General features: G+C 44.0%; 1 protein-coding gene across 4 annotated transcripts in view; it reads left to right on the plus strand.

Annotated features, from left to right (window-relative positions):
* Nucleotides 1-21,074, plus strand: part of NSMCE2 (NSE2 (MMS21) homolog, SMC5-SMC6 complex SUMO ligase) — a 278,569-nt gene extending 257,495 nt beyond the window's left edge. For all 4 annotated transcript variants that reach the window (XM_012451626.2, XM_012451629.2, XM_012451627.2 and 1 more), the window contains 3 exons: nucleotides 11,686-11,783; nucleotides 12,163-12,269; nucleotides 20,723-21,074. In XM_012451626.2, coding sequence (XP_012307049.1) covers nucleotides 11,686-11,783; nucleotides 12,163-12,269; nucleotides 20,723-20,840 — 323 coding nt within the window. In that variant the 3' untranslated portion in view covers nucleotides 20,841-21,074. The remainder of the gene's footprint in view (nucleotides 1-11,685; nucleotides 11,784-12,162; nucleotides 12,270-20,722) is intronic.
* Nucleotides 21,075-27,169: the final 6,095 nt, after the last annotated feature.

Raw genomic sequence — 27,169 nt, forward strand, 5'->3', positions numbered from 1 at the left:
AATTTCTTCCATATTGAATATCCTTTTGGGATTGTTCTCCTGACTTTTTTTTTAAACATGAGGACATTGTGCCAGTAGAAAGAAGAATTTTTTTTTTTTTTGAGATGGAGTCTCACTCTGTTGCCCAGGCTAGAGTGCACTGGCATAGTCTCGGCTCACTGCAACCTCCACCTTCCAGTTCAAGAGATTCTCCTGGCCCGGCATCCTTAGTAGTCGGGATTACAGGCATGTGCCACCACACCTGACTAATTTTTGTATTTTTAGTAGAGACGGGGTTTCCCCACATTGGTCAGGCGGGTCTCGAACTCCTGACCTCGTGATCCGCCCGCCTTGGCCTCTCAAAGTGCTGGGATTACAGGTGTGAGCCACCTCGCCTGGCCACAATTCATCTTAAACAATGGTATATAGAAGAAAGATTGAAGGAATATGTGATGAGATGTTGCAGTCCATCCTGTGTGGGTGACATAACTACTGTATATTTGCACGAGGAGTAAAGGAACCAAGATTCCTGAGATATTTGGAGAGTAACTATTTAGCTTGAGCTTTTTATGTCTAGTACTCTTCATGAGACCAAGTAATATTGATGAGTTAAGCAAGATTGATGGCAATGAGGGTGGATGGATTTGTTTATTCAATTAGTCAAACTGAAACAAATGATGAAATAAAGTCCAGAGATCATAATAGTAAAAAAGGGAACTTTAAGATTTACAATTGCTCAACTTTAAAACTGCAGCGTTTCAATTTTGGGTAAGATAGGGGCTATGACAGCATTTTAATCCCTTCCATTTTCTAGATGTATTGTCTTAAAGCAGTTGTGGTATTTTAAACTTCTTGGATCCCCTACAAGGTTATATGTCATACTTTAATTTTTTTTAGTTTTATTTTTAGACAGGGTCTTGCTCTGTCACCCACCCTGAAGTGCAGTAGAATAATCTGGGCTCGCCGTAGCCTCAACCTCCTGGGCTCAAGCCATCCTCCTACCTGAGCTCCCCGAGTAGCTGGGACTACAGGCACATACCACCATGCCCAACTAATTTATACTTTAAATTTATATAATATGTTTTCTTTTGTCTCTTCTAATTTCAGAGTCCTAGACAAGCAATAATAAAATACTTGTATAGAATGTGAGACTTTAATAACAGAATGAAGCTAGCCTGATATCATAATTTATTTTCTAAAGCTTCTCATTTCCTTTAAGGATAAAAGGTAAAGAACCTCTGAAGATCTCTATTTTGAGATAAAGTGCAGTGAAGGAGGAAGTACCTGTGTTACTAAGTTGTCACATCTGTACCTATAAGCCCAGCACTTTGGGAGGCCAAGGTGTGAGTATCACCTGAGGTCAGGAGTTTGAGACCAGCCTGGCCAACATGGTGAAACCCCGTCTCTACTAAAAAGACAAAAATTAGCTGAGCGTGGTGGTAGGTGCCTGTAATCCTAGCTACTTAGGAGGCTGAGGCAGGAGAGTCACTTGAACCCAGGAGGTGGAGGCTACAGTGAGCCGAGATTGTACCACTGCACTCCATCCTGGGCGACAGAGCAAGACTCCTATCTCAAAAAAAAATTTTTAAAGCTTAATTGTACTACATGTACATTTTAATTTCAGTTTTTCACCTCATGTAATATAAGCATTTCCTCATGATGACTATTTTTAACAATGATCAGATTTTTTTATTTTATTTATTTTTTTATTTTATAAAGATGGGGTTTCACCATGTTGGTCAGGCTGGTCTTGAACTCCTGACCTCAGGTGATCCACTCGCCTTGGCCTCCGAAGTGCTTGGATTACAGGCGTGAGCCACCACGCCCGGCCACAATCAGATTTTTTTAACCCAAGAAAATTCTAGAGAAACTGTTAGACTTTGTGAGTCATAATTCTACAGGTCTCTTCAATTCTCAGTCTGTCAGATATCTATACTTCTCTAGTGTTTCTCTATTATAAAAACAACAGTAATTGAATGTCTCTACCTTGGCAAAGTCAACAAACTTAAAAAAAACACACACATTTTGACAACTGATTACTACTGTACTTTTCTGGGGACAGAGATGGTTGCAGGCCAGGGAATAGAATCAGAGATGATCTAAAGACATACATGGAGTAGTTTATTTCTTGGACTGCTATGACCTCCATCATCTTCCTTTTTGGTAATTTGCTTTTGTACAGAAGTGGAACAGAGAATGTACAATGGTATGACCTACATGGTATAATGTGACTTTCTTTCTGGAAAAGCAGTAATTAGCTCAAGGACCAAACTGTCTTATTCTAAGATGTTTGTCTTCAAAACAATCCTCTTCACTATTTTCATCTTGTTATTGTGATAAATTTGTACATGACAGTATTCAAAGCATTCTCTTATTTCAGCAACCATTCATTCACCAAACATTTATGAAGTTCCTGTACATTGCTTGGCTCGTTGAGAATGTGAAGCTGAATCAGAGTTCCTTCCCTTAAGGAATCCACATTCTGGTAGGGAAGATAGAGAAGTAAACAAATGATGACAGCAGTTCAAAAGGTACCCTGGAGTCCTAAGGAGGAATCACCTCCGCTTTGGCACGTCACAGAGGAAATGCCTGAATTGAGTCCTGAAGGGTGGTCAGAGATTGCTAGGTGAAGAGATAGCAGCAGAAGCACAAAATAACATGGCAAATATGGGTGAACTGTAGTTAGTCTGGGATGGATGTGGGGCATAGGATTGAAGTGAGTAGAGAGGAGATGAGGATACTTAATTTGGACCAACTAATGAAGAGGCTTGTTATGCTTAGAAGGCCGTGGTTTTGTTCTACTAATTTTTTTTTTTTTGAGACGGAGTTTTGCTCTTGTTGCCCAGGCTGGAGTACAATGGCAAAAATCTCAGCTCACCGCAACCTCCGCCTCCCAGGTTCAAGCAATTCTCCTGCCTCAGCCTCCCAAGTAGCTGGGATTACAGGCATGTGCCACCATACCTGGCTAATTTTTGTATTTTTAGTAGAGACAAGGTTTCTCCATGTTGATCAGGCTAGTCTCGAACTACCAACCTCGGGTGATCCTCCTGTCTTGGCCTCCCAAAGTGCTGGGATTACAGGAGTGAACCACTGCACCCAGCCGAAGGCCATAGTTTTAGAAAGATGACCAGCTGGAATAGAAAGAATAGACTGGGGCAACTGAGGCAGAGAGATGAATAAAGAACTTTTTTCAGTAATCCAAATTGGAAATGCTGGGGGGTTGAAGTATAACAGCAGCAGTGAAACTGAAGAGGAGGAGTCACAATCAAGATCAAGATGGAGAATGGACAAGGTATACGAGCATCTTACATGTACTGTCTTGGGTACCTGCACAGGTAATATTTACTACTCTCTAAAAGAAGAGAATGTAAAAAGATGAGTGCAAAGAGGGCTCCTTATCTTCTGATCTTTGCTTTCTTCAGACTTTACTGTGGATGTAAATAATGGAAAGTTGTAGACCTTCTTAATGCTGGCTGATCAGACTTTTCCCATTATGTGGTTTTCCTAGTTCATTACCCAGATCAAAGAAATAGAATGGGCCAGGTATAGTGGCTCACGCCTGTAATCCCAGCACTTTGGGAGGCCAAGGCAGGCAGATCACAAGGTCAGGAGATCGAGACCATCCTGGCCAACATGGTGAAACCCCGTCTCTACTAAAATTTAAAAAATTAGCCAGGCGTGATGACATGTGCCTCTAGTCCCAGCTACTCAAGAGCCTGAGGCAGGGGAGTCGCTTGAACCCAGGAGGTAGAAGTTGCGTTGAGCCAAGATGGCACCACTGCACTCCAGCCTGGCACAAAGCAAGACTCCGTCTCAAAAATAAAATAAAATAAAATAAATAGAATGTGTGCGTTCAATTTTCTGCTTTTGCTTGGTGACCTAGAGATGGTCATCAAGCCCTTTCTTATAAGAGGTATTAAATGCAAGTGCTCAGTTTGGGAGTATTTTTAGTATTATTGGTTTGACGTGGGTATCATATAACTAAATCTTAACTGACTGATTTTTGTCCTATCATGCACTGGTTTTTGATTATTTTAAACCTAATATTTGGACAGTATTTAATAGCTGAAGGCAAATTAATAAGATGTCAGTTGAGGACAAAGGACATGTCTGAAACAACAGTAGATAAATCATAAGCACATGATAACATGAAAGGGTATATCTTACTCAAATGTCAGCTCATTTGGGGGAAACGCTTCATTCAATTTACTTTCGAGATCTTCAGAGGAGTGTGTCGAAAGAGCTGTGGAAGTGGAAGCAGACAGCAAAAAAACTGAAGATGCTGATAGTGCTGTGTCAGCTATCTACAGCTTGCTATTTGCCAGGAACCATGCTAAGAACTTTTCAGACATTAATTCACTTAATCCTCAGACAGTACTATGAAGTAAGTGCCATTCGTAGCTCCATTTCATAGCTGAGAAGATTGAGACAAAGAAAGATGGAGTAATTTCCCCAAGAGCACCCAGCTAAAAAAGGATAGAACCAGGCAAATCGAAGCAGGCCTGTTTCCAGAGCCCATGTTCCTAAATACTGTAATTCTCATTGCCTCAATATCCTTCCCTCTTCACATCACACCTCCCTGGAGAGCCTGGCTGAGTCATTACCTTCTTCTAGGAGGTTCACCTTGACTCTTCTTCACCCTATCTCCAGAGATACTTTTGCACTTTGGACAAAATGTATATATTTCACTTATCACACAGGATGTAGATATTCACATCTGTCTCTCCTACCAGACCTGATTTTAGTCCTTTTTGTATCTATACCTGGAATTTGATGCAAGTGTTCAATAAATGCAAGTCTAGTTGAGTTAGCTTCACTTGAACACACAGTGCTTGTCAAGGAGCTTTTGGTGTATCTGGAAAAGAAAGTTCCATTCAACTGAAACAAGATAAGAAAGAAGATTGAGCTAAAAGAGTGTGGTATAGACCGTGGATATGATGAGATTTCAAAGAAAGGAGATGGGCCTTGAAGATTGGGTTGGGTGGATTGCGTTGCATTGGGTCGGACTGGATAGAGATAGCTTCTCCACATGCATAGACTCTGAGATGAGGATGGATTCTAGTTAAGAGAAGAAAAGGAGGAAGGACATTGATCAGAATGTTGACCTGAGGTGGCTATGAATAAAATGCTCACATTTAAGGGGGCAGTAGAGTTGTTCAGAAAATATACACGACAGATCCTCCTCATTGACCCAGATCAGACATCAGCTCCTCAGAGAGGCTGACCCTGTTCCCTCTGGAGACCTTTCCTCCACAGTATCTTGTATATATGCATGACCTTCACAAGAACACTTTGCTTTGTAGGTGTCTGTTCTGTGTGACTGAGCTCTCCTGAAGGCCAGGACTACTTTTTGCCAAGACCAAGCATGTCTAGCACATAACAGTGGTAAAAATAATAATAGCAGTAACAATTTTATAATTACATAAGTATGTAACATTGATTTTAATAAATATATGCACAAAATAAGTAACCTATTGGATCCTTATTATGTTCTAGCCATTTTTCTGATTACATTATATTAATTCAACCTGTGTTCATCAAGTATTTTTGTTGAATTTATGTTTGTTGAACTTTGCCATTTAGTGAGGGTTGTCACATCTAGGGAATCTTTCATTATGTAGGCCCTATCTGATCATGATCTCCGTCTGAATCCTGCAAAAGCTGTTCATATGCAGCAGAGTCTTAACTGGTGTCAGGGAGTATTGGAACTGTTACGGTTTGGCTGCGTCCCCACCCAAATCTCATCTTGAATTGTAGCTCCCATAATTTCCATGTGTTGTGAGAGGGACCCAGGGGGAGATAACTGAATCATGGGGCGGTTTCCCCCTACTGTTCTCGTGGTAGTGAATAAGTCTCACGAGATCTGATGGTTTGATAAGGGGAAACCGCTTTTGCTTGATTCTCATCTCTCTTGCCTGCTGCCATGTAAGATGTTCTTTTGCTCTTCCTTCATCTTCTTGCATGTTTGGGAGGCCTCTCCAGGCAAGTGGAACTGCGAGTCCATTAAACCTCTTTCCTTTAAATATTACCTTGTCTTGGATGTGTCTTTATCAGCAGCATGAGAACAGACTAATACAGAAACCTAGGATTCCATTTCCTGCAGAAGGGAAAATGGTAACCTGGCCCAACCAGACAGCTGGCAGTCAGGACAGCCTGCCAGTCCCATGAAGAAACTGAGGTACAAAGCTGGACACCCAAGTGTACCAAGGAGTGGATCTCAAAGCAAAACACACACACACACACACACACACACACACACACACACACACACAGCTCTTAATTCCAAACCAAAAGAACTGAGCCTGCTGAATATCTCTTTTTCCACTTAGAGTCTAAGATGTGTCTGAGTCCACAGGTGGGATCACTGGTAGCCCCAGCTATAGGTTACTAAGTAGGAAAAACAAATCAGGAATTGGCACAGATAGATACTCATACGCTATAACTAAAGAATTTCAAACTTGGAATCAATGTGCTTTTGCACATTAGCATGGCCCCCAAATTTTCCATGCACCAGCTCAGCCTTTCCAAATAAACTGTCTTTGGAATACTGCAAGTAAAATAATATGGGCAATCAAATAAGCATTTCAAGCAGGCAACAAACGTTTGTAAAGTGTTTTCTTCATATGCTACTTTCATAGTTTCAAGAGAAAAGTGCTTTTAGGAAAATGTTCAGGCTTAGGCCAGGTATGGTGGCTCATGCCTACAATCCTAGAACTTTGGAAGGCCAAGGTAAGAGAGGATCCCTTGAGGCCAGGAGTTCAAGACCAGCCTCAGCAACAGTGAGACCTTGTCTCTATCAAAGAAAAAAAAAATGTTCCAGCCTAATTGAAAAAGTACATAGCAATCAAATTTTATTCCCAGCTGGCATAAAACTTTCTAACTGGTAGCCAAATTTGGTATGCCTGAAGACAGATAAGTGACTAATGCTAGGGCTGTGTGTGGCCAGTACCAAATGTATTTTCTGACCACAAGACCATGTCTGGATTCTCCTTTGTAATTACCACACAGCCTACTGTAATTTTCAAGCTTATATTTACTTCCTGCCTTTGACATGTAATTCAGGGTCCAGGGCTGCACCCCAAGCGAGAGTGAAGTCCTGTTATTTGGCTAAAACCTATAAAATCATCATTGTGTGAGGATGTGTGTATGTGTTTTTGTTGCCACGTCTGCTAAATATGTTAAGTGTAATCTTGTGAAAAATATGCCCACTCCTGCCTTGTTGGATGAGGACTTTGCTTGTCAGATGTTTATTGAACACCTACTACTCTATGCCAAGGACTATTTTAAACTCTAGGAAACATCCATGAGCAAGAGAATGAAGGCCCCGCTTTCCTGGAAGAGAATGAGGGAGCGGGGAGTGGGGAAGAAAGACAGAAAATGAGCACTTAGGGACGTGCTATGCAGAGAACAAGAGTGGTGTGATAGAGAAAGTCGGTGTGGCTTCTTTAGCTTGGGACATCAGAGAAGGCCTCACCAAGGAGATGACATTTAAACTGACATTTTAAAATGACAAGAAGGAGTAGGACAGGCACAGAGCAGGAGGAAGAGCATTCCAGAGAAGTTAGTGTTAAGACTCAAAGGAGGAGTTTGGCATGTTCCAGAAACAGAAAAGGCCAGTGTGCCTTGAGCATGGTGGGAGACAGGGCAACTGAGCAGAGAGGTTGTGTATACTAGTCCGTTTTCATGCTGCTGATAAAGACGTACCCGAGACTGGGAAAAAAAAGAGGTTTAATGGACTTAGGTTTCATATGACTGGAGAAGCCTCACAATCATGGCGGAAGGCAAAGAGCAAGTCACATTTTACATGGTGGCAGGCAAAGAGAGAAAGAGCTTGTGCAGAGAAACTCCTCTTTTTAAAACCATCAGATCTCGTGAGACTTACTATCATGAGAATAGCACTGGAAAGATCTGCCCCCATGATTCCATTGCCTACCATCGGCCTTCCCATAATGCTTGGGAATTGAAGATGAGATTTAGGTGGGGACACAGCCAAACCATATTAGGTTGTCAGGGACAGTTACACAGCGCTGTCTAGGCCACTGCAAGAGGCGGACGTGGGAGGCTGTGGCCTTTGATGAGGGACACTAGTTGGGAAGCAACTGCAGAGGGCTGGGCAGGAGGCAGTGGTGGTTTGAGCCAAGGCATGAAGTAGAGAATGCGAGAAGGGGCTGGATTTGGAATATGGTTTAGAACCAGAGTCAGGAGAACCTGCCAGTGGATTGGATATGAGGAATGAAGAAAAGGGTATAACCAAGAAAGATTCCAAAGGCTTTGGCTTTGAGCAACTCGGTGGACGGTGACTGAAAAGAAGAGGACCAAAGGCAGAGCTGCTTGGCTCTTCCTTGAGTCGTAACTGATGAGTCACAAAAACTGGGAACTTACATCTTGGGGTCCAGTGTCCTCACTACGCCTCCCACCCAACTTTACATCACTGGAGCACATTTACAGACCTTTGGAAATGCTACTTCAAACATGTCTATGGTTTCTCCTTTTTGATGTTCATTTTGTGACATCAAAAACAACAACAAAAACGTATTCAAGTTACCTAACTCTACCTTGCTCCATCCCTCATGGGTGCACTGTAAATGTTAGTTCTTGTGCAGGCTTCCTGCCTCAGCACAGTGCTGGGGCACCCTGGGCCCAGGCATCTGAAGGTCAAGTAGAGGTCCAAGATCAATCCATCGGTCAGAAGTTGACAGCCGGTGTATGCTTCTCACAACATCATCTATGTATACAGAAAATAATATGACTACTTTGCTGTTTTACTACTTAGAGTTAGGAATATTTTATAATCTCTTTACTAAAGATTAAACTGATTTAATCCAATTATTGTTTTATTATAAGGCAAACATTTTCTACATTTGCCTTAAAAATATTGTGGGGTTGGCTGGGCATGGTGGCTCACGCCTATAATCCTAGCACTTTGGGAGGCCGAGACAGGCAGATCACTTGAAGTCAGGAGTTCGAGACCAGTCTGGCCAACAAGGTGAAACTCCGTCTCTACTAAAATTACAAAAATTAATCAGGCGTGGTGGTGGGCACCTGTAATCCCAGCTACTTGGGAGGCTGAAGAACAAGAATCAGTTGAACCCGAGAGGCAGAGGTTGCAGTGAGCCAAGGTTGTGCCACTGCACTCCAGCCTGGGCAACAGAGTGAGACTCCATCTCAAAAAAAATATATATATATATATATATGGTGGGGCTTCAATTTTCTTGCTACACAACAGGAATAACAATATAGTCATTCTTCATGGGTATTTTGGTAGGAATAAATGAAATAATGTATATGAAGTGCTTAGCACAGTAGCTGCCATATAACATTCAATACATTTCAAGTGTTATTATCAATGAAGTAACGATTTGGGAGCAGAGGAGCTCCCAGAACCAATACATAGATTTTAATATTCAAATGAGGCCGGGCACGGTGGCTCACGCCTGTAATCCCAGCACTTTGGGAGGCCGAGGCGGGTGGATCATGAGGTCAAGAGATTGAGACCATCCTGGTCAACATGGTGAAACCCCGTCTCTACTAAAAATACAAAAAATTAGCTGGGCATGGTGGCGTGTGCCTGTAATCCCAGCTACTCTGGAGGCTGAGGCAGGAGAATTGCCTGAACCCAGGAGGCGGAGGTTGTGGTGAGCCGAGATAGCGCCATTGCACTCCAGCCTGGGTAACAACAGCGAAACTCCATCTCAAAAAAAAAAAAAAAATAAAAAATATTCAAATGAATCAGTCCAAGAAAATAGAACAACACATTGATTTATTAAATTCCTGCGTGACCTTGGACACAACCTACACTTTCTTTGGATCTCGATTTTCTCAGGTAAATGCCAGACTTAGGATAGATAACCTCGACTTTAAAACTTCTGTGATTCTAGAAGTGATCAATATTTTCTCTCCCATCTTCCTCTTACCAGGCTTATCACAGAATTTTGTCTTAGGGTCATCTAAATCAGTGTAAGTGATATTTGTGCCAGATGTGACCTTTTGTTAGCACACTGGAGAATCCCAAGGCTAATGTCAATTTCTATAAATATAGATTGAGAGTGAGGAAATGTTCTGTCTCTAGGGAAGTTTACCTATTGAGTATCTTTCTCTTTTTAGACCCTTGGTCTGTGGTCTCTTACTCACTGGTGACATTCTTCCCCAGTCTCACTTTTGTTACCTTCTTCTTTCGTGATCACTGATGCTGGTAGCCACCTACAATTTTGAAGTTCCCCACTCAGCCTTCGCTAGTGGTCGGCATTGCATTTGAGTTGTGCTTGCTTACTTCCTCTACCTTTTGAAATTTAAAAATAGAAAATAGCAAACAAACCCACAGTCTTTCACATCAGCTGAACTCTGTTATTCATCTAACACATTTTCTGGTGAATTCTATGGTATAACGTATACAGTCAGAAACCAGCCATCAGTTCAGAATAAATGGTGTGCAAAATTAGCAAAGAGCTCCTTCTATTTTTACTACCAAACACGCTATCAGAAATGGGAAGCCACAGCCCACAGGAGGAGACTTTGAAAAGTGATCCAAGAGATGGACGGCTCCTGGCGTGCTCCTTGGCTTTTTTCTTTACCGATTCAACTTTACCGAGCCATGGTGAAGAGTCAATGGATTGATAAAGGGACTCTCTTAGGAGTCTAACTCTTGCACTATGAATACCAAAGACAGGCCCTGGGAAGCATGAAAACTCATCTAGGCATGAGCAATATAATTTCCAGAGACCCCATCCCACAGCAAACATACTATAACATGGTACACTCCCTGTTAAATACCATTTTATTTCTGTCTTTTTTTTTTTTTGAGATGGAATCTCCCTCTGTTGCCCAGGCCGGAGTGCAATGGCACAATCTCCGCTCACTGCAATCGCCACATCCGGGGTTCAAGGCTGAGGTTCTCCTGCCTCAGCTTCCCGAGTAGCTCGGACTACAGGTGCCCGCCACCACACCCAGCTAATTTTTGTATTTTTAGTAGAGACGAGGTTTCACCATGTTTGTGAGGCTGGTCTCAAACTCCTGACCTCGTGATCCACCCGCCTCGGCCTCCCAAAGTGCTGAGATTACAGGCGTGAGCCACCGCGCCCGGCCAATTTGAACTTTTTAAATGTTGTTTATAGTAACATTAGTAACATGCAGTGGGATTATTATTATTTTCTAATGAATTTTAAATTCCTCAGTCTTAATGTCTAATATGCTAAATATTGATAAATATAACCCACATAGAAAAAGCTTTAAAGAATTCATACCTACAACTAAAAAGTTTGAGAAGCCCTGTACTATCAAATAGTAATGACTATTTATTGATTATTACTTTGTACTATGAGGTGTCCAGAGCATTCCACATTCTTCATCTCTTTTAATCTTTGCAACAAGGCTGTAAAGCAGAGGCTTTTAAAAAGTGGGGGCACTTTGCTAGCCCAGCGTCCTCTGGACAAGAAAGAGATATCCAGGTTGGTTCTCTGACTCTGAAGCCACACTCTTGGTCACTTTCTCTGTGACTTTAAAAAGATTTTTTTTTTTACTGCTGTGAACCTCAGAATGTGGTACCCTGTAGTGTCCTCTGAAAAGCAGAAGAGTTTCTATTCATCCAGTGCCTACATGGGGGCCAACACCAAATGCACCCTCAGAAACTCCTCCCCTCCCCTCCTTCTGTTTCTTCCTTTTCTTTGACATTAGACCAGAGAGGCTAACCAGCTCTCCATTTTCCTCCAGACGGTCTTCAAGCTGACAGAGAGGCTGACGGAACAGGAGTGGATGAAGACATGATTGTGACCCAAAGTCAGACCAACTTCATCTGCCCCATTACACAGGTACCGCTTCCTCCTCCTTCCCCTGAAAGAAACACGAGTCACTCCACAGAGGCAGAAAGATTCCTGTTTGCTTTCTGGTTTGATTTCACTTAGGGAGTGAAAGAGGGAGAAAAATGCTGGGGGTTGAAGAGAATCTGTGGGAGGTTCTTGGACTGGAGAGAGCTGTCAGCCAATGGTGCCCTTAAGGATCTGGGACTAAAGTCCTGGCCCACAGGCCAAGTGACAGTACTGACTGGATTCCCTGCTTTTCCCTATCTAAACCCTAATCATTATCTAAAGCCATGAGACTGGGGAGTTAAACATAGCGCAGGACTAGGAAAAAATAGCTACTGGAAGTTGATCCTTATCATTCCTGAAATCAACATCTCCTTGATTACAGTTGGAAATGAAGAAGCCAGTGAAAAATAAAGTGTGTGGCCACACCTACGAAGAGGAAGCCATTGTTCGTATGATTGAGTCCAAGCATAGGCGGAAGAAAAAGGCATGGTGAGTGGAGCGGGGAAGGAAGTGGAACCTTTCCTTCTGGTAGTCACTCAGAGATGGGTGCTCACACTAGAGGAAAAGACACTTCAGTGTCTCTAAGTTCCGTTCACCTCCCGAATACTGTAAACATGGAAGTGGGCTTTCTGGAAAAACAATACATGAGGAAAACATTAGTAATCTGTTCAGGAAGAAGCTGAGGGAACTTCAACCACACCCTCAAAACAGAATAAGACCAGGCATGGTGGCTCATGCCTGTAATCCCAGCACTTTGAGAACCCAAGGCAGGCAGATCACCTGAGGTCAGGAGTTCGAGACCAGCTTTCCCAACATGGTGAAACCCCGTCTCTACTAAAAATACAAAAATTAGCCAAGTGTGGTGGCAGATGCCTGTAATTCCAGCTACTTGGGAGGCTGAGGCAGGAGAATCTCTTGAACCCAGGAGGCAGAGGTTGCAGTGAGCTGAGATTGTGACACTGCACTCCAGCCTGGGCATCAGAGCCAGACTCTGTCTCAAAAAAAAAAGGTTTCAGTAAATTTGTGGATAATTCATGATGATAAATTATTTTTTTAATTGGAAATTTTTAACAATCTTTAAAAATATACATATGTTACATACTATGTTATCTTATTTTATATGAATATCATATTATTTATCTTTAAATATACATAATACACACACACACACACACACACACACACACACATATCTCGTCTTCCTTCCCTTCTTCCCATGACCACAGAGGACCATGCTCTGTTCTTGTAATAACATAGAATCCTGAGTTAGCCAGACTGACTGGCATTGACTCAGTTTGGCATTTCTTGTGCTCTTATCATGGATTTGTTGCAGGAATGGAATTGCAGGTGTGACTAGTTCTCAATTGACTTCTGATAAGTCCCTTTGATGTGTGGCTTGCTTGTCCACTGCTCAGAAATTTGCTGGACCTAGAATTGGAATTCCCCAGCACTCCTCATCTGGGTGTGGACTTAGAGATAATATATTGGAGACTGTAGATATCTTGATGGTCATTAAGGCTAGTAACTTATCCTATTTATTCTAGAAGAATAGTGTCTTTGCAGCCTAATGGTTGCAAAATGTAGACATTCTTAGTACATTTTGGTCTGTTTTGAGTTTCTGACTTATAGTTGAAATGTCAGATTTCTTTAGTGAACCTGTCCTGTTCCCTGTGAATATAATTTTCTTGGCTCCTGGCCTTCCAACCTTCTCTTTCTACTGAATTTATTCTGTGTTCATTCTCTGAAAAGCAAAAATCATTCCTAAGAATAGGTATTCCTAGTTTGTTTTGCTCAACAGCCCTTCTTTCTTAAAGTATGTGATATTCTCCTCGAGTCAGATGTGAAGAGAGCAGGGACTGATACAAAGCACATTTCTCACCACCAAGTCCCAGGATGGGGAGTAGCAACTCCCAGAATGGACATCACATTGAGATGCATCCTCTTTATTACACGCTTTGATTTTCTAATGTCCTTTGACCAACAAAGTGCTTTTTTGAGGGTTGGCATCAGATGCATCTGTGGAACAGATGCACTTGCCAGCAGAGAAACAACAAACCAGGACCCAGGCCTGCCCCTGAGCTCCAGGAGGCCAGAGCTGCATTCTGCTCACTGAGATGCCTCAGCTCTTGGCACACAGCCTGATGCCAACCCTCAAGAAAATACTTTGTTGACCCCAGAAAAGATCAGTCAGTGGAAGAAGACCCTAGCAAACCAGTCTAAAACATAGCCAGGAGCCAAGAGGAGTGATAAGCAGTAGAGGCTCATGGGAACTTATGGGCGGGATGGGCAGGGTTCTGAAGACCAGGTGCATTTGGGCAGCAATAGATTAGAACTCAGGGCCTTCTTGAAACTGACTCTAGAGGTTTCTGATTAAGCATAAAGTCGTGTCATTTCCCACGATGCATGTTAGAGTGATGAGTAGTTCTGGGTTCTCTTTGTTTAGAAATGTCCATGACACATCGTCTCATTTCTTCCTCCTAGATTGTCCTAGCTATGTTTGTTTGTTTAGACTGGAGCTCCAGGTCTATTGTGTTCTGGCCACTGCCTGAATTTTACTCTGCAAGCTTCAGGCCCTGGGAAGGCTCTCTGCGCTGCTTGAGTCAGGATGATGTTGTTGAGACTTTAGCCCCAGCCAAGCACAGTAGTTAGAATAATTTCCTAAAATATATCTGTTAACAATAAGCCTATTTATTATGTTAAAAATAAAGCTGCCTTATGATTTTTTTTTTCTTTTTTTTTTGAGACAGAGTCTCAGTCTGTCTCCCAGGCTGGAGTAAAACCTCCGCCTCCCAGGTTCAAGCAATTCTCGTGCCTCAGTCTCCCAAGTAGCTGGGATTACAGGCACACATCATCATGCCTGGCTAATTTTTGTATTTTTAGTAGAGACAGGGCTCCACCATGTTGGCCAAGCTGGTCTCGAACTCCTGGCTTCAAGCAACCTGCCCCCCCTTGGCCTCTCAACCTTGTGATTCTCATATATTATTATTTCCAATTTGGCCACATTTTTTTTGCTTTTTTGTTTGAGAACAGGAAAGGTTTTTTAAAAAGTCAAATTTAAGAGCATGTAGAGGGACCAGGTGCGGTGGCTCATGCCTATAACCCCAGCACTTTGGGAGGCCGAGGTGGGCAGATCACCTGAGGTCGGGAGTTCTAGACCAGCCTGACCAACATGGAGAAACCCCATCTCTACTAAAACTACAAAATTAGCCAAGCATGGTGGCGCCTGCCTGTAATCCCAGCTACACAGGAGGCTGAGGCAGGAGAATCACTTGAACCCAGGAGGAGGAGGTTGCAGTGAGCTGAGATTGCGCCATTGCACTCAGGCCTTGGCAACAAGAGCAAAACTCCATCTCAAAAAAAAAAAAAAAAAGCATGTAGAATAAAATGGATTGAACAGAAATGGGTCGTTCAACAGCAGAACTCCAGCTTTGTGCTTGGAGTTCCTGTTTCAACACTTACCAACAAGCCATTCAGCCCTTCCACCTCGGTTTCCTCATCTGTAAAATGGAAATAACGTCAGCATCTCACAGCATTTCAGGGGCAAAGAAATGGTAGGGAATTCCATTCTAGGTCTGGACTAGAACATTTCTTGGCAGAAGAGAAGAAAGTGAAAAGCTCTTTGGGGAGCAAAGAGTGCTACGCAAATAGCAGTAGGGTTGTGAAGACAGAGACTGATAGAGTTGTTATCACTCCCTGTGCCGCTTAGTGACACATGATTTTAGACTCAGGGGGTGAAGGACAGAATGACTGTGTTGAGGTATGACAGGAATCCCTCCCACTCACATTTCCAGAGGTATCTATAGACTTTCTCTCTATAGTTTGTGGACTAAACCTTGGAATTCTTGGGACCCAGCTCTAGGAACTGTTAAGACTTGGGACTCAGGTCCAGGAACTCCCAGAATCATGTACTCTTGAGTGTTTGCAGAGACCAAGGTTCCCCACAGCCTTGTGGAACCCCAATCCCAGGTCCCTTTGCTCAGCAGTCACCTTTGCTCTTGCCCCATACTGTGGTGAAATGCTCTGGCCAGGCAGTGCCTGGAGGTGGGGACCCAGCTGCTCCATGGAGGCCTGAAGGTCTGACTCCTGCACAGCGATGATGCAGCAGCTGAAGATTGGGTGTTGCCACACAGAACTCGCTCACCAGGATGTCGTGGGATTAATGCTGAATGCTTACAGAGACAGTTGTTTCTTCGGGGGGACATGCCCTGATTCAGCACTGTGGCATGATGGCCTTCCCTTGTCCTTTCTGCTTTAAAAACTTGTGTTTATTGGAGATGAACTGAGAAACAAGGTTCTTCCCGGTTCCAGCCTCAGCCTCTCCTCCAGGAAGTCTTCCCTGAGCCCTTATTCATGCTGGACACGACATCGTGAGCACCCCATGGCCTGCCAACATTGTCGGTGTGGCTGGCTCCTCTCCACAAGCTTCTGGACAGCAGAAGTGTGGACCAGGGCAGGGACTGGCACACGGCGGGACCTGGCGTGAACTCCCCAGTCCTTGACACACGTCGCCTGCTTATTTCTCAGCCTTATATGACAGCCTTGTGCTCTGCCTTCATGTTCTTAAAGGGAAAAACTGAGGCACAGAGAATTGAGTCACATACCCAGAGTGACACAGCCAGGGGGTTTAAGCTGAGGTCTTTCTCACTCTTGAGCCTGCAATTCTGTCAGTAGGCCATCCAGCTCCCTTTGGGAAGGATATTTGTTGTTGTTGTTTTGGTTTTGTTTTTGTTGTTGTTTCTTGTTTTTTTGAGATGGAGTCTCGTTCTGTCGCCCAGGCTGGAGTTCAGTGGTACAGTCTCGGCTCACTGCAACCTCTGCCTCCTGGGTTCAAGGGATTCTCCTGCCTCAGCTTCCCAAGTAGCTGGGATTACAGGCATGTGCCACCACGCCCAACTGGTTTTTGTAGTTTTAGTAGAGATGGGGTTTCACCATGTTGGCCAGGATGGTCTCAATCCCCTGACCTCAATCCTCAGCCTCCCAAAGTGCTGGAATTACAGGCATGAGCCACCATGCCCGGCCTGAGAGGGCTATTTGGTTCAGGCCCCTACCACCAGAGTCCATCCTCTCCATGAGCTCAGACCTCATTATTTGACATGGCTTATCCTGGACTCCATACCACTGAAATGAAGGTGGGCGCCTGCTCTGCCCCTGAGTGTGTGGTTAAGTCCATCAGACATTCTCAGCGTGCTGCTCTCATGCACTGACTAAAACCATGATGTCATCAGGAAGTCCTCACCACCTCATTCTCCACTTCCCTATCCACGGCTTATTCACTGTCTGGCGATCAGAGTTAAGGCCTTCGCTCAGTGGAGTGGGCGAGACTAAGACCAGGCAGTCCCAAGTGGATGTTCCAGGTTGATGTATTAAGGGAAGGTCATCCCAGCAACCAACTTAGGGTTCCATTTCAATGTCATGGAAGCCAAAGTTATGTTACTTGCCTTTTCTAGTCACAAAAGTGTCTATATCCTTTTCATGATCTTAGCTGCTTATTTTCATACTTAAAGACATAATTCACCAGGCGCAGTGGCTCATGCCTGTAATCCCAAGACAGTGGATCACTTGAGCTCACGAGTTCAGGACCAGCCTGGGCAACATGGTGAAACTCTATCAAAAATATTTTTTTTAATTAGCCAGGCATAATGGTGCACACCTGTGGGCCCAGCTACACAGGAGGCTGAGGTAGGAGGATCGCTTGAGCCTGGGAGGCAGAGGTTGCAGTAACCCAAGATAGTGCCACTGCACTCCAGCCTGGGTGACAGTGAGACCCTGTCAAAGAAAGAAAGAAAGAGAAAGAGACAGAGAGAGAGAGAGAGAGAGAGAGAGAGAGGAAAAAAGGAAGGAAGGAAGAAAGGAAGGAGGGAAGGAGAGAAGGAATGAAAAGAAAAAGAATTCACTCTGAGACGTCACAGTATAGGCGGATGGGCTAGGAGAAAAAACAGATTTTAAACTGCTGTAAAACATTTCTCCAGCCTTGCCCTAATGCAAAGCCAAATCATCAAAACGATGCATACCTGGGCTAAATCACCCTGAGCCTCTTTTGTATAATTGCCTTTCTATAATTATGATTTAACACATCCTGGACCTGAGTATATAGGGCACTTTTTTTTTTTTTTGAGACAATCTCGCTCTGTTGCTCAGGCTGGAGTGCAGTGGTGCTATCTCAGCTCACCACAACCTTACCATTTGGGTTCAAGCGATTCTCCTGCCTCAGCCTCCCCTAGTAGCTGAGATTACAGGCCCCTGCCACCACACCCGGCTAATTTTTGTATTTTTAGTAAAGATGGGGTTTCACCATGTTGGCCAGGCTGGTCTCAAACTCCTGACCTCATGATCCACCCACCTCGGCCTCCCAAAGTGCTGAAATTACAGGTGTGAGCCACCGTGCCTGGACATATTTTAATATTTTAAAAATAAATATTATTAGTAAGCATATTATTTATTTCATTGATTAATGCCCATCTAATGTAAAGACTCCTTGATCCACAGATCAGGGCCAAGAAATACTTTCTCTTTCCTACCACTAGACACACTGGAGCTCCCATGGGCAATTTCTTTCCTTCTGGGTTGCATCTTTAGTGTGGTTTGCATATTTGTTGTTTTTGGTCTTAATATGCTGTGTTTTATGGAGAGCTATCTTGGATCACTGGGCCGGAGCTGAATGTGGGCAGGAACCATATATTTCTATTTCTTTTTTTTTTTTTAGACCGAGTTTCACTCTGTCACCCAGGCTGAAGTGCAGTGGCATGATCTCGGCTCATCGCAACCTCCACCTCCCAGGTTCAAGTGATTCTCCTGCCTCAGTCTCCCAAGTAGCTGGGACTACAGGCCCATGCCACCATGCCTGGCTAACTTTTTTGTATTTTTAGTAGAGACAGGTTCTACCATGTTAGCCAAGATGGTCTTGAACGCCTGACCTCGTGATCCCCGCACCTCGGTCTCCCAAAATGCTGGGATTACAGGCATGAGCCACTGCACCTGGACTTATATTTGTATTTCACAGTTGCATGCTTAGAACCTAGCGCAGGGCTGATCCCTAGAAGAGTCAGTTAATGCCTGAATGGGCGCATGCATGTGTTGGATATATGCAAGATAGAAATAGATCCAGAGCTTTAAAACTTCTTGGAAGAATGATGATGAGGGAACAAATGGTAGTCACAGGGGATCAGGAAGGGAATGAACATTACTGAGCACTGTGTTGCCTGTCACCCTGGGAAAGAGGCGTCTCTCCCCATTTTAAATCAGAGGAAAGAGAAGCTCAAGAAGGTTACGTGGGGCAGGGCACGGTGGCTCACATCTGTAATCCCAGCACTTTGGGAGACCAAAGTGGACAGATGACAAGGTCAGAAGTTCAAGACCAGCCTGACCAACATGGTGAAACCCTGTCTTTATTAAAAATAAAAAATTGGCCAGGCGTGGTATCACGTGCCTGTAATCCCAGCTACTTAGGAGGCCCAGGCAGGAGAATCGCTTGAACTTGGGAGGCAGAGGTCGCAGTGAGCCGAGATCGTGCTATTGCACTCCAGCCTGGACGACACAGCAAGACTCCATCTCAAAACAAAGAAAGAAGGTTATGTGAATTGCCTGTGGTCTCATAACTAGCAAGTAGGTGGTAGAGAGAAAATTCAGACCTAGGTTAGCTTGACTCCAAACACTGGGCCTCTAAATCTACCAAACTTTGGTTCACTTTGAGAACCAAATTCTTTGAGAAGAAATCAGGTGACTTCATCCAGCTCACGGCCTTCAGATAAGACCACATCTGAGCAGAGCCGTGGCTTAAGTTCCACCCTTTTCTGGGTGACTCACACTGATTTCTTCAGCTGCAGCCTTTCCACCGAGTCCCAGTGGCCCACTCATCCTCTATTCTCGGAGGGCTACTGGGCATCCATTCCAGAGGAGACAGATACCAACCAGGACTGTGGTTCTGTGCTGCAGCCTGTTTTGCCTCATCATTTCCCATCATGATAAATGGCAGTACCAGTCACTGATCTGCCCAGATGAAGCTCGCCTCTTCCCTTTCCCTTACGCTCCACGGCAGCTCCTTCAGCCAGTCCTGTGGGTTCCACAGTCAAGCATGTCCTAAAGCTGATCGCCTTACCACCCTCAGCCGAGCTGCCCTCCTCTCTCCTGCACCCGCGGGATCCTCCACACTATTTTCCCTGCCCCTCTCTTACCTCCCTGCTTTGTGTTCTCCATAAGCAGCTAGAGAAACATTTTCCAGATGTAAACCAAACCAAACCCCTCCCCCATCTCAAAACCTTCCAGCGTTTTATCTTCATATTTAAAATAAAATTCAAGTCTGGGCACAGTGGCTCACACCTGTAACTCCCAGCCTTTGGGAGGCCGAGGCAGGTGGATTACTTGAAGTCAGGAGTTCGAGACCAGCCTAACCAACATGGTGAAACCCTGTCTCTACTAAAAATACACAAAATTGCTGGGCACAGTGGCTCGTGCCTGTAATCCCAGCACTTTGGGAGGTCAAGGCGGGAGGATCACAAGGTCAGGAGTTCGAGACCAGCCTGACCAATATAGTGAAACCCCGTCTCTACTAAAAATACAAAAATTAGCCAGAGTCCCAGCTACTGAGGAGGCTGAGGCACAAGAATTGCTTGAACCTGGGAGGTGGAGGTTGCAGTGAGCCAAGATCAAGCCACTGCACTCCAGCCTGGCAACGGAGTGAGACTCATTCCCAAAAAAAAAAAAAAAATTTAGCTCCATGATGACGTAGGCACTACTCACGTATTGGTATTGCTTGTGTCCCCAGCACCTGGACAGGGCCTGGTTCAGGGAGGGACTCAGTGGATAAATGAATGAGCACACTTTGGTCCTGATTTTTAATGCTTTTCCTTTTCTGGTAAAATGCCTCACTTAAATACTTGAGTATAAAAGAAGTTCCTGCTTAAGACAGTAAAGGGGACTGACTTGACGTTCTTTCTCCCTCACAGTTGCCCTAAAATTGGCTGTAGCCACACGGATATGAGAATGTCGGATCTCGTCCAGGATGAAGCACTTAGAAGGGCAATTGAGAACCATAACAAGAAAAGACATCGTCATTCCGAATAGGAAAAGCCACCTGCCCGCGGGGCATCCGCAGCCTACCTCCTACCCCAGCCGTCTGTTGAGAGCAGTGCTGAACCCAGCAGTTAGGGACTGGCTGCAGAGCGTACTTGTTTGGGGTAAAACTGGATGCTTTTATGTGTGCTTGAAAACATTTTTCTAAGTTACACAACAGAAATGCAAGCATATTGTTTATTTTTAAGTGTTCTATAATATTGAATAAAACTTTGATCATCTGCAGTCTCCTGCCTGCACACCTCCTAATGTATGGATTATTCCAGAGGTGCGGGCATTGCCATTTCAAGGACATCAGACTGATTTTTACAATAGTTTTGACTAAAGAATGTCTTTCAGCCCGGTGCGGTGGCTCATACCTTTAATCCCAGTACTTTGGGAAGTCAAGGTGGCCAGATCACTTGAGGTCAGGAGTTCAAGACCAGCCTGAGCAACATAGTGAAATTCCATCTCTACCAAAAATACAAAAATCAGCCACGTGGGGTGGTGCACACCTGTAATCCTAGCTACTTGGGAGTCTACGGCAGGAGAATCAGTTGAATCCAGGAGGTAGAGGTTACAGTGAGCTGAGATCGCACCACTGCACTCCAGCCTGGGCAACAGAGCAAGACTCTATCTAAAAAAAAAGAAAAGAATGTCTTTCGGCCGGGCACGGTGACTCAAGCCTGTAATCCCAGCACTTTGGGAGGCTGAGGCGGGTGGATCACGAGGTCAAGAGATTGAGACCATCCTGGTCAACATGGTGAAACCCCGTCTCTACTAATACAAAAAATTAGCTGGGCATGGTGGCGCGTGCCTGTAATCCCAGCTACTCAGGAGGCTGAGGCAGGAGAATTGCCTGAACCCAGGAGGCGGAGGTTGCGGTGAGCCGAGATCGCGCCATTGCACTCTAGCCTGGGTAACGAGCGAAACTCCGTCTCAAAAAAAAAAAAAAAAAAAAAAAAGAATGTCTTTCAAGTGATATTTGAAATTAAAACATATAGAAACACCCCTATTGCAGTAAATAATACCATTGAATTATAAACCAAAGCCAGTTTACTTTCCTGTATTTACATTGTATATTGACAGTTCCAAACATATAAATGCTTTTAGTGTCATTCTGAATGGAATAGAATGCTCCAGTGACTGGCTTATCAGTGCATGGCAGTGATGATTGATGCCTATAATGGAACTCTGCTGCAGCCCTCCAAGAGCCTAAACTATCATCAACAGTAACTGCATTCCAGCTGCTCTCTATTTTTCTGGATGGCTGGCTGCAAGTGACTTCATCCCCCTGGGCGCTGGTGTCTTCAGCCATGAAATGAAGGTGTTTAACAAGATGCTCTCTAATGTCCTATGACCCCTGAGAGTCTGTGGACTTACACCAGCAGGATCTTTAAGTTGAATGTCCTCAATTACATTCTAATTGTGTGATGAGCACCAATCTATTGTCTCTATTAGCAACTTTTTATCAAGCTTACTATTTAATTAAACCAAATGAAGCATACCCTGGTGACACTGGAAAACCAAGAATAGCCAATAATAGCTAACATTTATTGAGTACTGACTGTATACCAGGTGCTATTCTAAGTGCCTTACATATATATTAACTCCTATGATCTTCATAGCCTATCGAGAGAGGTACAGTTCTTACAGAAGGAAAACTAGGCACAGAGAAGCGAAGCCACCCATGGAAAGTCATAGAGCTAGGAGATGGCTGAACCGGGAGCAGAATCTGGAGAGCCCAGTCCTAAAATCTCCACTTTTAATTCCATACTCTCCTCCTCTCTATTGACTTAATTTAGAATCTGAAAATATATTCAAAGCCCACGTTTAGAAACCAAAGCTTTTGTAAATAAACAATGTGTGTGTGTGTGTGTATGTGTGTGTGTGTGTGTGTGTGTGTGTTGTCCATGTACAAAAAAAGTCTAATTAAAATGGAGGCCTGGGCAGGAGGATCACTTAAGCCCAGGAGTTCCAGACCATCCTGGGCAAAATGGCAAGTCCCCATCTCTATTAAAAAAGAGACAGGTCAAGGTGGCTCATTCCTGTAATCCCAGCACTTTGGGAGGCCTCCCTCGGCTGATCACCCCCCACCCTCGCCTGTGTTCACCATTATCCCCGATTGCCCAGCAGAGCTTCCCCCAACCCACATAAGCTTTCCCTCACCCCACCCTGCCATCTTAACTGTTAAGAAATGTGAATACTCCTCACCCCACCCTGCTATCTTAACTACTCTTATCCCACCCACCATTGTAACTGAACTTATGGTAATGTATACTCCGTGCCCCTACCCTATCACTGTAACTGATCTTACTCTGTAACTTTCCACTGCCCACTCCAAACCTATAAAACCAACTTCTGTCCCACTGCCCTTTGCTAATGTCCTTTTCGGCCTTAGCCCACCAACACCCAGGTGAATAAACAGCCATGTTGCTCACACAAAGCCTGTTTGGGGGGTCTGTTCATTCAAAGCATGTGTTTTTAATAATTATGAGGTCAGGAGTTAGAGACCAGCCTGACCAACATGGTACAAAAATTAGCCGGGCAAGGTGGCTTATGCCTGTAATCTCAGCTACTCGGGAGGCTGAGGCAAGAGAATCACTTGAACCTGGGAGGCAGAGGTTGCAGTGAGCCGAGATCAAGCCACTGCACTCCAGCCTGGACAACAGAGCAGACTGTGTCTCAAAAAAAAAAGAAAGAAATAAGGCCACATGCAGTGGCTCACATCTGTAATTTCAGCACTTTGGGAGGCCAAGGTGGGCGGATCATCTGAGGTCAGGAGTTCAAGACCAGCTTGGCCAACATGGAGAAACCCTGTCTTAACTAAAAATACACAATTTAGCCAGGCGCACTGGCTCACGCCTGTAATCCCAGCACTTTGGGTGGCCAAGACGGGCAGATCATGAGGTCAGGAGTTCGAGACAGCCTGGCCAACATGGTGAAACCCATCTCTACTAAAAATACAAAAATTAACCTTGGTGTGATCCTGTAATCCCAGCTACTCAAGAGGCTGAGGTATGAGAATTGCTTGAACCTGGGAGGCAGAGGTTGCAGTGAGCTGAGATTGTGCCACTGCACCCCAGCCTGGGCAACAGAGCGAGACTCTACCTAAAAAAAAAAAAAAAAAAAAAAAAAGACCCACCTCTATAATTTAATCACATCCCACTGGGTTCCTCCCAGGGCATGTGAGAACTGTGGGAGTTACAACTCAAGATAAGATTTGGGTGAGGACACAGTCAAACCATGTCATTCTGCCCCCAGCCCCTCCTAAATTTCATGTCCACACATTTCAAAACCAATCATGCCTTCTCAGCAGTCCCCCAAAGTCTTAAGTCATTTCAGCATTAACTCAAAAGTCCACAGTCCAAAGTCTCATCTGAGACAAGGCAAGTCCCTTCTGCCTATAATCTGTAAAATCAAAAGCAAGCTAGTTACTTCCTAAATACAATGAGGGTACAGGTATTGAGTAAATATGGCCATTCCAAATGGGAGAAATTGACCAAAACAAAGGGGCTACAGGGCGTATGCAAGTCTGAAATCCAGTGGGGAAGTCAAATTTTAAAGCTCCAAAATGACTTCCTTTCTTACATCCAGGTCACACTATTACAAGAGGTAGGCTCCCATGGCCTTGGGCAGCTCCACCCCTGTGGCTTTGCAGGGTGTAGCCCCATTCTGGTTGCTTTCTTGGGCTGGTGTTGTATTTGCAGCTTTTCCAGGCACATGGCGCCACCATTCTGGGGTCTGGAGGATGGTGGCCCTCTTCTACAGCTCCACTAGGCAGTGCCCCAGTAGGGACTCTGTGTGGGGACTCCAGCCCCACATTTCCCTTTCACACTGCCCTAGCAGAGGTTGTCCATGAAGGCCCCGCCCCTGCAGCAAACTCCTGCCTGGGCATTCAAGTGTTTCCATACATCCTCTGAAATCTAGGCGGAGGTTCCCAAACCTCAATTCTTGACTTCTGTGCACCTGCAGGCCCACCATCACATGGAAGCTGCCAAGGCTTCCACCCTCTGAAGCAACAGCCCAATCTTGGCCCTTTTAGTCACAGCTGGAGTGACTGGGATGCAGGGCACCGAGTCACTAGACTGCACACAGCAGAGGGACCCTGGGCCCAGCCCATGAAACCATTTTTTTCCTCCTAAACCTCTGGGCCTGTGACAGGAGGGTCTGCCGCAAAGGTCTCTGACATGCCCTGGAGACATTTTCCCCATTGTCTTGGTGATTAACATTTGGCTCCTCGTTATTTATGCAGATTTCTGCAACTGGCTTTAATTTCTCCTCAGAAAATAGGATTTTCTTTTCTATTCCATTGTCAGGCTGCAAATCTTCCAAACTTTTATGCTCTGTTTCCCTTCTAAAACTGAATGCCTTTAACAGCACCCAAGTCACCTTTGCTTTGCTGCTTAGAAATTTCTTCCACCAGATACCCTAAATCATCTCTCTCAAGTTCAAAATTCCACAGATCTCTAGGGCAGGGACAAAATGCCACTAGTCTCTTTGCTAAAATGTAACAAGAGTCACCTTTGCTCCCGTTCCTGAAAAGTTCCTCATCTCTATCTGAGACCACCTCAGCCTGGATTTCATTGTCTATATCATTATCAACAAGTCTCTAGGGAGTTCCAAACTTTCCCATATTTTTCTGTCTTTTTCTGAGCCCTCCAAACTGTTCCAACCTCTTCCTGTTACCCAGTTCCAAAGTCGCTTCCACATTTTCGGGTATCTTTTTAGCAGCACCGCACTCTACTGGTACCAATTTACTGTATTAGTTCATTTTCATGCTGCTGATAAAGACATACCCGAGACTGGGCAATTTACAAAAGAAAGTGGTTTTATGGACTTACAGTTCCAGATGGCTGCAGAGGCCTCACAATCATGGAGGAAGGCAAGGAGGGACAAGGCACGTCTTACATGGATGGCAGCAGGCAAAACAAGAGCTTGTGTAGGGAAACTCCATTTTTAAAACCATCAGATCTCGTGATTCACTATCACGAGAATAGCACAGGAAAAACCTGCCCCCATAATTCAATCACCACCCACTAGGTTCTTCCCACAACACGTGGGAATTGTGACAGTTACAATTCAAGATGAGATTTGGGTGGGGACACAGCCAAGCCATATCACTAGCCAACATGGTGAAACCCCATCTCTACCAAAAGTACAAAATAATTAGCTGGGCACAGTGGTGTACACCTGTAATCCCAGCTACTCATGAAGCTGAGAGACAAGATTCACTTGAACCTGGGAGGCAGAGGTTGCAGTGAGCCAAGATCACATTGCTGCACTCCAACCTGGGCAACAGAGTGAGACTCTCTCAAAAAAAAAAAAAAAAGAAAGAAAAAGAAATTAAATTTTTTTAAATGCAGAAAATAACTGAATTTGACATCTACTGGACAGTAAAAGTCACTAAATAACAACATATATTTGGGCTTAAAAGCATAGTCTAACATGGTAGAATGAATTTTGAAAGCACTTTTATGGAATTCAGAAAGTAGTATGACGTTCAGTTGTGTACAAACTAAGTGCTTTTGAATTTCCTAAGATGCTTTATCTGAATCAGACTTTACAGAGGAAATGATTGTGTTTAAGCCAGAACAAACATACTTTTCATGGAATGTGGTTCTTTTGTGAAATAGTTTGCTTACTAAACAGATAGGGGTAAGCATGAAATGCTTCCCAAGATTGGGTCTGCATTTTTCCCAACTCTTTCTAAAGAGAATTCTGGAATATTTGTATGGGTACCAATACCAGTTAGAAAAATGCAAAATAACAGTTTTTCACTTTTGAAAAGGTATGTTATTTATATCCTCTGAAATTTTTCCCTTCTTTAGCCTTCAGAAACTATGCTTCATAAATTTGTCTAGCGATTGTTACTATCAATCTGGCATTTTAGTAGCTTTTCCTTTTTCTCTTTTCTTCTTTTTTTTTTTTTGAGATGCTATCTCACTCTGTTACCCAGGCTGGAATGCAGTGGCGAAATCTCAGCTCACTGCAACCTCCTGGGTTTAAGTAATTCTCCTGACTCAGCCTCCCGAGTTGCTGGGATTACAGGTGTGAGCCACCACACCTAGCCCAATCTGGCATATTTGTTAAGTTCCTGTTATAGGAGTTTTTTTTAATGGAACTTTTTCTTCAAGTAAAGTTATATTCATCTTCTTAAGTAACTCAATATATAAGATAGTTTAAAGGGGAGCAGTTCTAGTCAAAGAGGAGGTAGGAGTTCCGGCTCTTCTTTTCCTAGGACAATCCCAGAGTCCTATCTGAGATTACCCCAAAGCCACATGAGTGGCATTTGAAAACTACACGAGACATTGTAGCAATTGTAGCTAACTAATTTTTCA

The sequence above is a fragment of the Aotus nancymaae genome, unplaced genomic scaffold (genome assembly GCF_030222135.1).
Source record: "Aotus nancymaae isolate 86718 unplaced genomic scaffold, 86718_ANA_hifiasm-v0.15.2.pri h1tg000036l, whole genome shotgun sequence".
NCBI classification, from domain to species: domain Eukaryota; kingdom Metazoa; phylum Chordata; class Mammalia; order Primates; family Aotidae; genus Aotus; species Aotus nancymaae.